The sequence below is a fragment of the Macaca nemestrina genome, chromosome 5 (genome assembly GCF_043159975.1).
Source record: "Macaca nemestrina isolate mMacNem1 chromosome 5, mMacNem.hap1, whole genome shotgun sequence".
Classification (NCBI taxonomy): domain Eukaryota; kingdom Metazoa; phylum Chordata; class Mammalia; order Primates; family Cercopithecidae; genus Macaca; species Macaca nemestrina.
The window spans coordinates 84,446,408-84,460,969 of NC_092129.1; the positions used below are offsets into that span (position 1 = coordinate 84,446,408).

General features: G+C 36.8%; 1 protein-coding gene across 7 annotated transcripts in view; it reads right to left on the minus strand.

The window, feature by feature from the left end:
* The window catches only part of LOC105478796 (glutamate ionotropic receptor kainate type subunit 2), a 705,430-nt gene that overhangs the window by 260,128 nt on the left and 430,740 nt on the right, over nucleotides 1-14,562 (minus strand). For all 7 annotated transcript variants that reach the window (XM_071096677.1, XM_071096679.1, XM_011736429.3 and 4 more), the window contains exon 9: nucleotides 13,778-13,891. In XM_071096677.1, the coding sequence (XP_070952778.1) occupies nucleotides 13,778-13,891 (114 nt within the window). The remainder of the gene's footprint in view (nucleotides 1-13,777; nucleotides 13,892-14,562) is intronic.

A 14,562-nucleotide genomic window follows, 5' to 3' on the forward strand; every position in this document is an offset into this window, starting at 1 on the left:
GCAGTTTTTTCCAATTCTGTGAAGAAACTCATTGGTAGCTTGATGGGGATGGCATTGAATCTATAAATTACCTTGGGCAGTATGGCCATTTTCACGATATTGATTCTTCCTATACATGAGCATGGTATGTTCTTCCATTTGTTTGTGTCCTCTTTTATTTCACTGAGCAGTGTTTTGTAGTTCTCCTTGAAGAGGTCCTTTACATCCCTTGTAAGTTGGATTCCTAGGTATTTGATTCTCTTTGAAGCAATTGTGAATGGAAGTTCATTCCTAATTTGGCTCTCTGTTTGTCTGTTACTGGTGTATAAGAATGCTTGTGATTTTTGCACATTAATTTTGTATCCTGAGACTTTGCTGAAGTTGCTTATCAGCTTAAGGAGATTTTGGGCTGAGACAATGGGGTTTTCTAAATATACAATCATGTCATCTGCAAACAGGGACAATTTGACTTCTTCTTTTCCTAACTGAATACCCTTGATTTCTTTCTCTTGCCTGATTGCCCTAGCCAGAACTTCCAACACTATGTTGAATAGGAGTGGTGAGAGAGGGCATCCCTGTCTTGTGCCAGTTTTCAAAGGGAATTTTTCCAGTTTTTGCCCATTCAGTATGATATTGGCTGTGGGTTTGTCATAAATAGCTCTTATTATTTTGAGGTACGTTCCATCAATACCGAATTTATTGAGCGTTTTTAGCATGAAGGGCTGTTGAATTTTGTCAAAAGCCTTTTCTGCATCAATTGAGATAATCATGTGGTTCTTGTCTTTGGTTCTGTTTATATGCTGGATTATGTTTATTGATTTGCGAATGTTGAACCAGCCTTGCATCCCAGGGATGAAGCCCACTTGATCATGGTGGATAAGCTTTTTGATGTGTTGCTGAATCCGGTTTGCCAGTATTTTATTGAGGATTTTTGCATCGATGTTCATCAGGGATATTGGTCTAAAATTCTCTTTTTTTGTTGTGTCTCTGCCAGGCTTTGGTATCAGGATGATGTTGGCCTCATAAAATGAGTTAGGGAGGATTCCCTCTTTTTCTATTGATTGGAATAGTTTCAGAAGGAATGGTACCAACTCCTCCTTGTACCTCTGGTAGAATTCAGCTGTGAATCCATCTGGTCCTGGACTTTTTTTGGTTGGTAGGCTATTAATTGTTGCCTCAATTTCAGAGCCTGCTATTGGTCTATTCAGGGATTCAACTTCTTCCTGGTTTAGTCTTGGAAGAGTGTAAGTGTCCAGGAAATTATCCATTTCTTCTAGATTTTCCAGTTTATTTGCGTAGAGGTGTTTATAGTATTCTCTGATGGTAGTTTGTATTTCTGTGGGGTCGGTGGTGATATCCCCTTTATCATTTTTAATTGCGTCGATTTGATTCTTCTCTCTTTTCTTCTTTATTAGTCTGGCTAGTGGGCTGTCAATTTTGTTGATCTTTTCAAAAAACCAACTCCTGGATTCATTGATTTTTTGGAGGGTTTTTTGTGTCTCTATCTCCTTCAGTTCTGCTCTGATCTTAGTTATTTCTTGCCTTCTGCTAGCTTTCGAATGTGTTTGCTCTTGCTTCTCTAGTTCTTTTAATTGTGATGTTAGAGTGTCAATTTTAGATCTTTCCTGCTTTCTGTTGTGGGCATTTAGTGCTATAAATTTCCCTCTACACACTGCTTTAAATGTGTCCCAGAGATTCTGGTATGTTGTATCTTTGTTCTCATTGGTTTCAAAGAACATCTTTATTTCTGCCTTCATTTCGTTATGTACCCAGTAGTCATTCAGGAGCAGGTTGTTCAGTTTCCATGTAGTTGAGCGGTTTTGATTGAGTTTCTTAGTCCTGAGTTCTAGTTTGATTGCACTGTGGTCTGAGAGACAGTTTGTTATAATTTCTGTTCTTGTACATTTGCTGAGGAGTGCTTTACTTCCAATTACGTGGTCAATTTTGGAGTAAGTATGATGTGGTGCTGAGAAGAATGTATATTCTGTTGATTTGGGGTGGAGAGTTCTATAGATGTCTATTAGGTCTGCTTGCTGCAGAGATGAGTTCAATTCCTGGATATCCTTGTTAACTTTCTGTCTCGTTGATCTGTCTAACGTTGACAGTGGAGTGTTGAAGTCTCCCATTATTATTGTATGGGAGTCTAAGTCTCTTTGTAAGTCTCTAAGGACTTGCTTTATGAATCTGGGTGCTCCTGTATTGGGTGCATATATATTTAGGATAGTTAGCTCTTCCTGTTGAATTGATCCCTTTACCATTATGTAATGGCCTTCTTTGTCTCTTTTGATCTTTGATGGTTTAAAGTCTGTTTTATCAGAGACTAGTATTGCAACCCCTGCTTTTTTTTGTTCTCCATTTGCTTGGTAAATCTTCCTCCATCCCTTTATTTTGAGCCTATGTATGTCTCTGCGTGTGAGATGGGTCTCCTGAATACAGCAGACTGATGGGTCTTGACTCTTTATCCAGTTTGCCAGTCTGTGTCTTTTAATTGGAGCATTTAGTCCATTTACATTTAAGGTTAAGATTGTTATGTGTGAACTTGATCCTGCCATTATGATATTAACTGGTTATTTTGCTCGTTAGTTGATGCAGTTTCTTCCTAGCCTCAATGGTCTTTACATTTTGGCATGTTTTTGCAATGGCTGGTACCGGTTGTTCCTTTCCATGTTGAGTGCTTCCTTCAGGGTCTCTTGTAAGGCAGGCCTAGTGGTGACAAAATCTCTAAGCATTTGCTTATCTGTAAAGGATTTTATTTCTCCTTCACTTATGAAACTTAGTTTGGCTGGATATGAAATTCTGGGTTGAAAATTCTTTTCTTTAAGAATGTTGAATATTGGCCCCCACTCTCTTCTGGCTTGTAGAGTTTCTGCTGAGAGATCTGCTGTTAGTCTGATGGGCTTCCCTTTGTGGGTAACCCGACCTTTCTCTCTGGCTGCCCTTAAGATTTTTTCCTTCATTTCAACTTTGGTGAATCTGGCAATTATGTGTCTTGGAGTTGCTCTTCTCGAGGAGTATCTTTGTGGCGTTCTCTGTATTTCCTGGATTTGAATGTTGGCCTGCCCTACTAGGTTGGGGAAGTTCTCCTGGATGATATCCTGAAGAGTGTTTTCCAACTTGGTTCCATTTTCCCCCTCACTTTCAGGCACCCCAATCAGTCGTAGATTTGGTCTTTTTACATAATCCCATACTTCTTGCAGGCTTTGTTCATTTCTTTTTATTCTTTTTTCTTTTGGTTTCTCTTCTTGCTTCATTTCATTCATTTGATCCTCAATCGCTGATACTCTTTCTTCCAGTTGATCGAGTCGGTTACTGAAGCTTGTGCATTTGTCACGTATTTCTCGTGTCATGGTTTTCATCTCTTTCATTTCGTTTAGGACCTTCTCTGCATTAATTACTCTAGCCATCAATTCTTCCACTTTTTTTTCAAGATTTTTAGTTTCTTTGCGCTGGGTACGTAAATCCTCCTTTAGCTCTGAGAAATTTGATGGACTGAAGCCTTCTTCTCTCATCTCGTCAAAGTCATTCTCCGTCCAGCTTTGATCCGTTGCTGGCGATGAGCTGCGCTCCTTTGCCGGGGGAGATGCGCTCTTATTTTTTGAATTTCCAGCTTTTCTGCCCTGCTTTTTCCCCATCTTTGTGGTTTTATCTGCCTCTGGTCTTTGATGATGGTGATGTACTGATGGGGTTTTGGTGTAGGTGTCCTTCCTGTTTGATAGTTTTCCTTCTAACAGTCAGGACCCTCAGCTGTAGGTCTGTTGGAGATTGCTTGAGGTCCACTCCAGACCCTGTTTGCCTGGGTATCAGCAGCAGAGGCTGCAGAAGATAGAACATTTCTGAACAGCGAGTGTACCTGTCTGATTCTTGCTTTGGAAGCTTCCTCTCAGGGGTGTACTCCTCCCTGTGAGGTGTGGGGTGTCAGACTGCCCCTAGTGGGGGATGTCTCCCAGTTAGGCTACTCAGGGGTCAGGGACCCACTTGAGCAGGGAGTCTGTCCCTTCTCAGATCTCAACCTCCGTGTTGGGAGATCCACTGCTCTCTTCAAAGCTGTCAGACAGAGTCGTTTGCGTCTGCAGAGGTGTCTGCTGCGTTTGTTTAGTTTACTGTGCCCGGTCCCCAGAGGTGGAGTCTACAGAGACAGGCAGGTTTCCTTGAGCTGCTGTGAGCTCCACCCAGTTCGAGCTTCCCAGCAGCTTTGTTTACCTACTTAAGCCTCAGCAATGGCGGGTGCCCCTCCCCCAGCCTCGCTGCTGCCTTGCTGGTAGATCACAGACTGCTGTGCTAGCAATGAGGGAGGCTCTGTGGGTGTGGGACCCTCCCGGCCAGGTGTGGGATATGATCTCCTGGTGTGCCTGTTTGCTTAAAGCCCAGTATTGGAGTGGGAGTTACCTGATTTTCCAGGTGTTGTGTGTCTCAGTTCCCCTGGCTAGGAAAAGGGACTCCCTTCCCCCTTGCGCTTCCCAGGTGAGGCAATGCCTCGCCCTGCTTCAGATCTCGCTGGTCGGGCTGCAGCAGCTGACCAGCACCGATCGTCCGGCACTCCCCAGTGAGATGAACCCAGTACCTCAGTTGAAAATGCAGAAATCACCGGTCTTCTGTGTCGCTTGCGCTGGGAGTTGGAGACTGGAGCTGCTCCTATTCGGCCATCTTGCTCCGCCCCCATAAATATGTATTTAGAGTAGTAAATCTTCTTGTTGAATTTAACCCTTTATCATTATATAATGCCATTCTTTGTAATTTTGTACTATTGTTGCTTTAAAGTCTATTTTATTTTTTTATCTAATACAAAAATAGCAATCCCTGTCCTTTTTTTGTTTTCCACCTGTGTGACAGATTTTTCTCCATCCTTTTATTTTGAGTCTATGGGTGTCATTACATGTGAAATGGTTCTTCTGAAGATAGCAGAAAGATTTATCTTGTTTTTTGTTTCTTTTTAATCCAATGTGGGGCTATATTTTAAAGCAAAAACAAATAGTACACCAAGCTTGTAGAGCAATAGTTTATCCTAGTAAGATTTTTTAATAAACCATGCTTATTATTTACTTTTTTAAACAAAATTCAAGTACATTCTGAGGCAATCTAGAAAAATTCTTTTACTTTCTTCTTTTCTACTTTCTTCTGCAATCTTTGTCAGGAGTGATTTTCATACATACACACACATAAATCTTTCATAAAACATGCAAGTATATTCATATACTTAGTTTCTACAAACTGTATTTACCTCATTTCAGAAACATAACTTTAGAGAATTTCAAAATGTACAAAAATCTAAGTCTTGTTGGCCATAGTTATAATTCTAAGAAAACTTTCTGATTTTATTCTGTAACTTTAGAAAACCTACTGGGATTTGGGAAGATGAGAATAACTTCTTTCTCCCTGAAAAGTATTATTTAATTACTGGAAATTGTAGTGAATCTTACGGAAATCATGACTGTGTAATATAGTTGAACTCAACTTTCAAGAAAAAAAAAAGGTGAGTTTTGCTAGTTGTGCTGTTCACCAATGTTTCAACAAAGCAATTTACTGATGTCAGAGTAATATGTCTTAAGGGAGGATTCGGCATCGTGATTATCATTCATGCTTGTATTAAGAAAAAAAGTCATTTAAAAAATTGATACGCTATTAAATTCCTTCAGTTGGTTGTTACTATCTATCTGCTGATATTTCTATTTTGGTCATTAAAACTGTGGGTAGTTTAATTCACAAGGGAAATATAGTAAGGAAAAAAAACTGAAGTTTGAATCAATCGAATGTACCATTTTATTGTGGTTCCAGTAAAAGGCTTAATGGGAAAGCAGACTGTACCTATTAGCTAATCTCCAAACAGCATTTCATCTCTGAATCTAATTTATTAGACCCTTACATAAATAATCAAGATTTGACTGCTCAAAAGTCATCGCCAACATCTCCATCCATACATGAGTATCATTCATCATCCCCTTTCCCACCATCCCCATCACACTCTGTGGCAGTGCTATCATCCCTGCTTCTAGGCTTTTAACCTTTAAGTTTTCGTCCACATTCCTCAATAGTTTTTGCCCTATCTAATGCATCCCCAAGAAGCCTCATATTTAATTTTCAATGTTGCCATCTCTTTCCTCTTTCCTATAAGTACAGTGCCTCTCAAAGCAGACTCTAAAAATAATCACCCATCCAGTAGTACCCATGAACAAATCATATCTCATTTGTTCAAAATGCTCTTGATTACTTCTCTGTTGAACTTTCTTAGAATACTCTACTCGTTCTCCTTTAGGTACTTGAATTGTGAATATGGGTTTGAAAGGGACTGAGGAATCTAAGAAAACACACCCCTGGCTGGGATGAATAGAAAGGTACTGGAATCATAAACAGCTATTGAAAATATAGGCAGAATCAGCACTGTGAGTCCTGAATCAAAGAAAGAGGATTGATGCATGTGGAGCATGATACTATACATCCAAGTGGCTATATGTCCAGTAAGTAATTGCAAATTTACATCTGAATCTCATTTCAAGGTTTTAGCTGAATTTCAGATTATATAAGTGTATATGGTTCTATTGTGATAACATCTTTCTAAAAAATGAGAATGTGAAGGCAAAAATATTTCATTTCCATGTAGTTTGCTAGTGGCTGAGCTGAATTCAAAATTCAGATTTTTCTATTCATTCTTTTATACAAAACTTAATATACTGATCATAATAAAATAGTCTTCAACCATTTTAGTATTGACAATTATAAAACTGTCAATTTTATAATATTGACAATAATGTTTGGAATAAAAAATAATATAAAGGCAAAATGAAACTGCTTGTAATTCTTCATCATGGTAGTTAATTTAAATCAGATTTAATAAAGGACAAAGGAAAAAATATGTGTATATGAAGTAAAAAATGAGGTTCTGATCACTTACAAGGTTTTAGAAATTAAGACCCTAGGATTTTCAAAATTATACCTAATTTTACATCAAAACTCATGACTTTCTTCTTTCTCTACCACCATCAATAGTTTTATATTTGACTAGCTTTGTGGAAGTCTCTGAGAATATGAGAAATAAAATACATTTGAAATAAAACACATTGAGTTAGCAGAGCAAGAATGAAAGAGAGAAATGTAGTACCAGCACAATCCCTGAAATAGAAGAAAAAATATGGCGAGAAAAAGTGTGGTTGTCTGAACAAGCTGATTGTAGGAATGGGGTTGGAGAAGACTTTAGTTTGAATGAGTCACTCTCATCTCGCATTTTAACATGTGATTAAGACAGCTGAGAAGGAAAATATTTTTCCTCTTTGTGAGGCTGCAGTTTCTGGGTTTCTAAGCCCAAATGCTACGCAACTCTCTACGAACTACGTGCTTGACAGTCCTTCTATGACAATGGAAAGACAAGAATCAGAGGGAAAACTTATTGCAGTGGCAGGTTTGAAGCCTTAGAAAAAAGATGCTTTTGTTGATATTATAGAAGAAGCCACAGAACCACTTAGGGGATAATTCGGTCACTTCTCTCTTTTGTACTGTGTACTTTTCGATTGTCATTGGAAATTTGCTTCCCAGTAAGCCTTCCCTATCTGTGGGCTGTGACACAAAAGCTTTACAAGCTTAAGCAAGTAAACTGGATACTGTAATACCCTCCACAAAGTGCTGTGAAAATAAAAAATAAGACTAAGTTTTCAGAAGCAAGCACATTTGTTAAATTCACTGAGCCACTGGGGAGAAGGAATCTCCTTGAGAGAAAATGCTTTTCTGAAAAAGTAACCAAAAGCATAGTGATTTGTATGCTAAAGTGTTACTAGTCAACAAAAGGAGGAACATGTGCAGTAGTATTTAAATGCTACTAATCTTCTAATGGACAAAAATTAATTATTATATAGGAACAGCGCAGTGAGAAACACTCAACATATTCAGACAGGAGTGAAAAATGTCTATTGAAAACCAAGAATTTAGAGGAAAAAGTAGGCATTTCCTACATTAACTTGAATAATTGGAGACCATTATTCTAAGTTAAGTAACTCAGGAATAGAAAACCAAACATTGTACATTGTCATTCATAAGTGGGAGCTAAGCGATGAGGATGCAAAGACCTAAGAATGATACAATGGAATTTGGGAACTTGGGGGAAAGTGTGGGAAGGGTGTGAGGGATAAAAGACTGCAAAATTGAGTATGGTATATACTGCTTGGGTGATGACTGCACCAAAATCTCACAAATCACCGCTAAAGAATTAACTCATGGCTGGGCACAGTGGCTCATGCCTGTAATCCCAGCACTTCGGGAGGCCGAGGTGGGCAGATCACCAGAGGTCAGGAGTTCAAGACCAGCCTGACCAACATGGTGAAACACCATCTCTACAAAAATACAAAAAATTAGCCAGGCATGATCCCAGCTACTCGGGGGGCTGAGTCAGGAGAATCACTTGAACCCAGGAGGTGGAGGTTGCAGTGAGCCGAGATCATGCCACCGCACTCCAGCCTGGGCGACAGAGCGAGACTCCATCTAAAAAAAAATAACACAGAACTTGCTCATGTAAACAAACATCACCTGTTCCCCCCAAACCCATAGAAATAAACAAACAAACAAATAAATAAAATAATACTTAGTCCCCTGATACTTCCCCTAGCTAACAGCAGCAGTAACAAGAAGACCAGGTTACAAACTGAAGGTTTGGCACATGTTATACTTTAAAATCTCTTACGACCTGCCCAAAAAATTGTATTTTTTGTTATTATTTTTGGCAATTAGGAATTCACATTTTAACAACCTCTATACAACAAATAAAATCATCATAAATGAAAGTATAATTTGAAAGATAATAGTTTTAGTTCCATTAATAATGATAAACACAAAAAAAACAGAGAATTTTAACAGCAACTGAACTTGGAATTCAAAGACGAGAGAGGCAATATGGAGAATCACAAACAATATTAAAATTAGGGCATAAATAGAGCTGAGCTTTAGGCATAGACTGTAGATGACGATTCATAAATCTCCAAATTTATATCATAAATTTTAATTCAAAAGTAAAAAATAATTAAATACATAAAATAAATGTTTAATGCTTTTTATGTAAATTTACTGCATAATACAATTATGTGCTATACCCATACAATGTACTGGGTCTAGGTCATGTTATTAAAGTGGAGTAAAAACATGTGTAAACATTGCAATTCTTAAGAGAAAAAATGAGGTAAGTTCCTATATTGCCTTGATCGCCCAGGAGAATCTGAGATTATAAAGTGGTTAAAAGAAAACTAAGCACTAAATAAGGGGAGCACAGAGACTAGAAACTCAACATATTCATGCAAGCCTAAATATGTTCTCTGTAGAGAAAATGCTTAGATGTTCGGGGGCACATCTCTAAGGGCATCACAAGGTTCTAGCATATGTGGGACTTCTGGATGAGAAACACTGCTTTAGGTAAACAATTATCAATCAAGATGCTGTTTTGATCATAAACTATAAGTGTTAGCCTTTTCCATATTTGACCACTAGAATTTTCATTTTATAGTATCAGCTGCTCAGGTTGGACAAACAGACTGGTCAAAACCATACAGCTACTCCACCTTCTAGTTGTATGGCCATGAGTAAATTACTTAGATTATACAAACATCAGCTTTCTAACTTAAAAAAAAAAGAAAGATATAATACTATAAATAAGTAATGGTATCTACTTCAAAAGTTTATTATTACAAGTAAATGAATAAATCCATGGAGAGTGTTTTAAACTATGTCTGGGACACAGTAGGCATGTAATATATGTCTGCTAGGATTTTTCGTAATGGACCATATTCATACATTTATATTGGATGCAGTTGAGAAGCAGATCGAGGCATTAGCACCAGTCATAATGGTCTTTCAGTTCTGCAAAATTTTCCAAGCCCTTTCCTGCTTTAGGGTGCTTGCATATGCTGTTCTCTTTGCCTAGAATATTCCCTTGCCCTTTCTTCACCTTGTTAATTTCTCCTCAAACTCTAGGTCTCAGCTGCCTATTCTTCTACTGTGAGTTCTAACCTGACTTGCCCTTCCACTCTTGACCTCTAGTATAACTCAAAATTACCCTGTATATTAAGGCACCATACCATTTACTTTTCTCTTATATCTTAATTATAACTTGTATGTCTTTGTGTGTGTGTGTAAAACTCTCCATATGAATTCCTGCTATTTTCTAAGTTCAATAAGGGAAGAGATCATGTCTATTTTGTTAGCTTTAAATACAGTGCTTGGTATATCATTATTATTCAATACATATTCATCAAATAAAAGAATGAATAAAATTAAATAAACGAATGAATAAAATTCATGAGAAATAGAGCTGATTATAACTAGCTTGTGGATAGTGCTGAATTTCAGAATACCTCATCATTTTTTAAAGACCCATAATAAAAATGTTGAACAAGAAGCACAAGTTAACATCTCCTTGTATCTCCTTCCCATAATAGGGATATGGAAGAAATGTCATTATTCATAATGTAGCCAGAATTTCCTCTAAGATATTCCGAGAGAAAAAGACAAAATAATCATAACATCAATCAAAAGATAATTTCTCCAAAACTATAAATAAAATACCAGTAAATTATGTCAAGCATAAGCTTACATAAATAAGGTACATAATCTTTTCAAATCTATTCTTTACTTAACTATGGATACATTGAAGTCAGAGTATTTAGAAAAAAGAATTTTTTTTAAACTGAAAGGTATAAAAATAAAGTGCTTTATTTTATCCTTTTAGGAAATATTAGGATCTTTTAGAAACAAGTAGTGTGGCATACTCTAAAATGTAAATAACTTGTTTATTGAAATGTGAGCTTAGTGCATCTTCCATAGTTGATCTTACATCTTATTTATATGGAGTAATAATCTGAGCTGTAGTTCTTAATCATGGTTATAGATTTGTGTTACCTGTGAAACTTTAAAAAAAATGAAAGTGTCCAAGATTCAAAGTCTGGAAATACTATTTCAAATGGTATGGGGTATGTGATAAGCTTTAGAACTAACTCTGATATGAAGACAAAATTAGATACCATTTCTTCATAGAGAGATATAAACTTGGTTATGATTGAGAAACAATATCTGAATACTTCTCAAAAAATAACACTGCATACTGAAGCAAGATTGAGAAATTATATGGGTACCTGCTTTAATATAAAATATAAATAAATCACCTGCTTTATCTGTACTAGATAATTTTAATAACCTGCACACTTGAAAAATAATTAAATATAGTCATTTGAAAGTTCTGTACTTCCTCTAATTTCCCATTTAATTAAATATCATTTATTTAATTTAATTTGACAAATGTTTATTGAGTGCTTGCTATACCCAAGGCACTTTTCTCCAACATTGAGAAATCAGAAAGTGTAAAATTTGATTATAGACCTTGTACAGCTTATGTCAAGTGGAGACACAAACATACATAGTTTTCTTAATTAAAAAATGGTAATGCCATGATGGAGTATTCTGGTACATAAAGTATACAAACTTCCTCCTTCTCCGCAAGACACAGACAACTTAATGGAGCTGTCAACGATTTTCATGGAGTGGGTAGCATTTGAGATGGACCCAAGAAGATGAATAGGATTTTTACTGATGAATAAGATTTTTACTGCAGAACAAAAGAAGAATTGAGCAGGCTGGGTGCAGTGGCTCACGCCTGTGATCTGAACACTTTGGGAGACCAAGGCGGGCAGATCATTAGGTCAAGAGATCGAGACCATCCTGGCAAACATGGTGAAACCCCATCTCTACTAAAAATGCAAAAACTAGCTGGGCATGGTGGTGGGTGCTTGTAGTCCCAGCTACTCGGGAGGCTGAGGCAGGAGAATTGCTTGAACTCGGGAGATGGAGGTTGCAGTGAGTCAAGATCGCGCGACTGCACTCCAGCCTCGCAACGGAGCGAGACTCCGTCAAAGAAGGAGGAGGAGAAGAAGGAGAAGAAGAAGAAGAATAGAGCAATTTGGAGCCATCAAATAAGTGATGTTTTGGGGAGTTTGGCTATATCAGGGAGATGATAGAAAGGAGTGTAGGGACCAGATTACTGAAGTCTACAGATGTTTTCTACCCAGAATTATTGATCCTATGATCATTGCAGAGGTACATATGGTGTAGAAAGAGAAGACATAATCTAATTCTATTCCTCCAAGGAATGTTTAGTGATATTGGGAAAATAATGCACACATGAAATAAGAACAGGATAATATTAATATTAAATCATATATTACTGATGAATATTATATCTCATAAATTTAGATAAGCATATTGCAGAGAAAGGGAAGAGCATTCACACAACTACATAGCAGACTAACTGGTTTTTCCAGTTCAATTAAAACACAGGATTCCTGAAAGAAAATAGTGGGAAGTGAAGATAAAAAGGTGAGAGAGAGCAAGACCATAGAAGACCCTATACATAAAAATTTAAATTTATTGGCTCTTTAATGGCCAATAAGGATTCTCTAACAGTTTGTATAACAAGGAAGTAGAGAAACGACAGGATTAGATTGTCATTGCTGTTTGTTATTGTTGATGTTGTCCTGGTTCAAGCAGTCATCATCTGCCTGGAACAGAATTAGATTTTTATGGTGGGACTTGGGTGCACTGCAAAAGAGGAAGGCCATAGGCAGAATAAATAGTTACATGGCTATTGTAATAGTCCCAACAGGAGGTAATGAGATCCAGAACACAGTGGCATGTAGACCAGAAAAAGGATGTGTAATTGCACTGTGAGAACATTTTGACCGAAGAAGAGGGCTAGGTTGGTGAGTATGGGTGTTATCTTTGAAAAGAGAAGAAGATATAAAATTAAGTAAAAGAGTGTCTTAGACATTTGGATGTGACAGAGAGAGCAAGTATCCACTGAGGTTCTTAGCCACAGAGTGGTTAAAAACTTTATGACTTCCATCACTGTCACTTCATGATTATCAGCTTTGCTGACATTCCTGGTTGCTACTAAAGGGGTAAGAATATATATTCCTCTTAGATTGATTTCCCACCATAAATCAAATTTAGAAATTATATAAATGCTAAATGTTTACGGTAGTTTGTTCTAGATATTACTCTCATATTTTTACTGACTACCTGGGGATTAATAAGAATGGGCATTGATAAGCTTATTCTGTAGGTGAAAAGTATTGATTAAATAATATAAGAGCTATTTGCTTATCCTAAATTAAAATTCCCTTTTGCAAATGATGTCGTGGGCAAAAGTGAACATTACTGTGTGATGTAATTAAAAGATATAAATATAAGAGGGGTATAAACATCTAGCCTTACCATATTAATTTAAGTCTGTCAGTGGTGAAAATATTTCTGGCTTTAAAAAGCACTTGTCATTTGGTTACATTAGGGAAATTCATAAAGTAAAATTGATTTTCCAAGATGAGAACGATAAAATGGAAAAGAAGGTTAAAATATAATTATAATGAGAAAAAATTCTGAAAAATAAGTGCCATGCCCCATGAAATATATTTGCGGAAAATAAAAGCAGAAGTAAAGTTCACTTTTGGCTCATCACTTAACTATATTTATAGAGCTTCATGTATTTTTCAAGTCTTGACATTGACAATTCTTCAATAGTAACTAATTTTGTAAAACTGAAAATATTTCCAGTAATATATTAAGCTGTATTATTAATCAACATAAACAGCCCAAACATTAATACAATTTAGATCATTAAAGACTAACAAAACTGTGACTAAATTAACATCGACTCATCTGTTGTACAGTAATTGCTAAATAACTGTAAAATACATTACATTCTCTTCATTACTGTTCCAATTATCATGTCCTTTTCTATGCACTACATAGATCTAAAAATAACAGAAAAGCAAATACTTACCAAAATGGTGGTAACAATCAAAGAACGATTGGATAAGGAATCTGTGATGTTTGCCGGCTTTCCCTTTTGACTTTCTGTCATATTCAGGCCACTGGCTGGATCCCACGTTCCAATCTATAAAATAGCACATGTACTTTGTAAATTGTCCATCAGGCACCTGGGAGAGTACTGCAAGAGAAAGTTAAGATTGCTAACACTTATTATTCACCTCTGCTGCATTATCTGCTGCCGTTAAAGTAAAGGCAGCTTGTTTTAAGCATGATTCACTGCTCTGTGAAGTGTGTTCAGTGAAGTGTAACATTAAAGAACAAAATGATCCACTGAACTTCTCCAGTCAGTATGGGAGCTTAATTTTCCATTCAAGCTTTCATTCACCAAGATAAACCACATTTGATGATACCTTGATAGCTGGCTGGAAACTCATTAATAGCACACATCTTTTACTGTAATGGATCTCATCCTCTCATTATAAAGATAACATGCCATATTATAGAGACAAAGCTAAAAGAGCAAAATCTAGGGATCCAAGATAAATTAATAGGTAAAGGTAGGCTTAAGGGAAGCACTGATTAGTGTTTTGCACTACCCCTGGTAGGATGAAACCATGCTCAGAATTATCTTTGGAGATTTAAAAACACATCTTTGCACCTTTTAAAATGCTCCCAAGAAAGGAGAAGACAGTAAAATCTCATCTGAATAACACATTCCAATACTTTCGTCTGTACTCCATTTAATATGAATTTTAATTTAACTAATACCTTCTGATAGATTAGGTCATATACGCA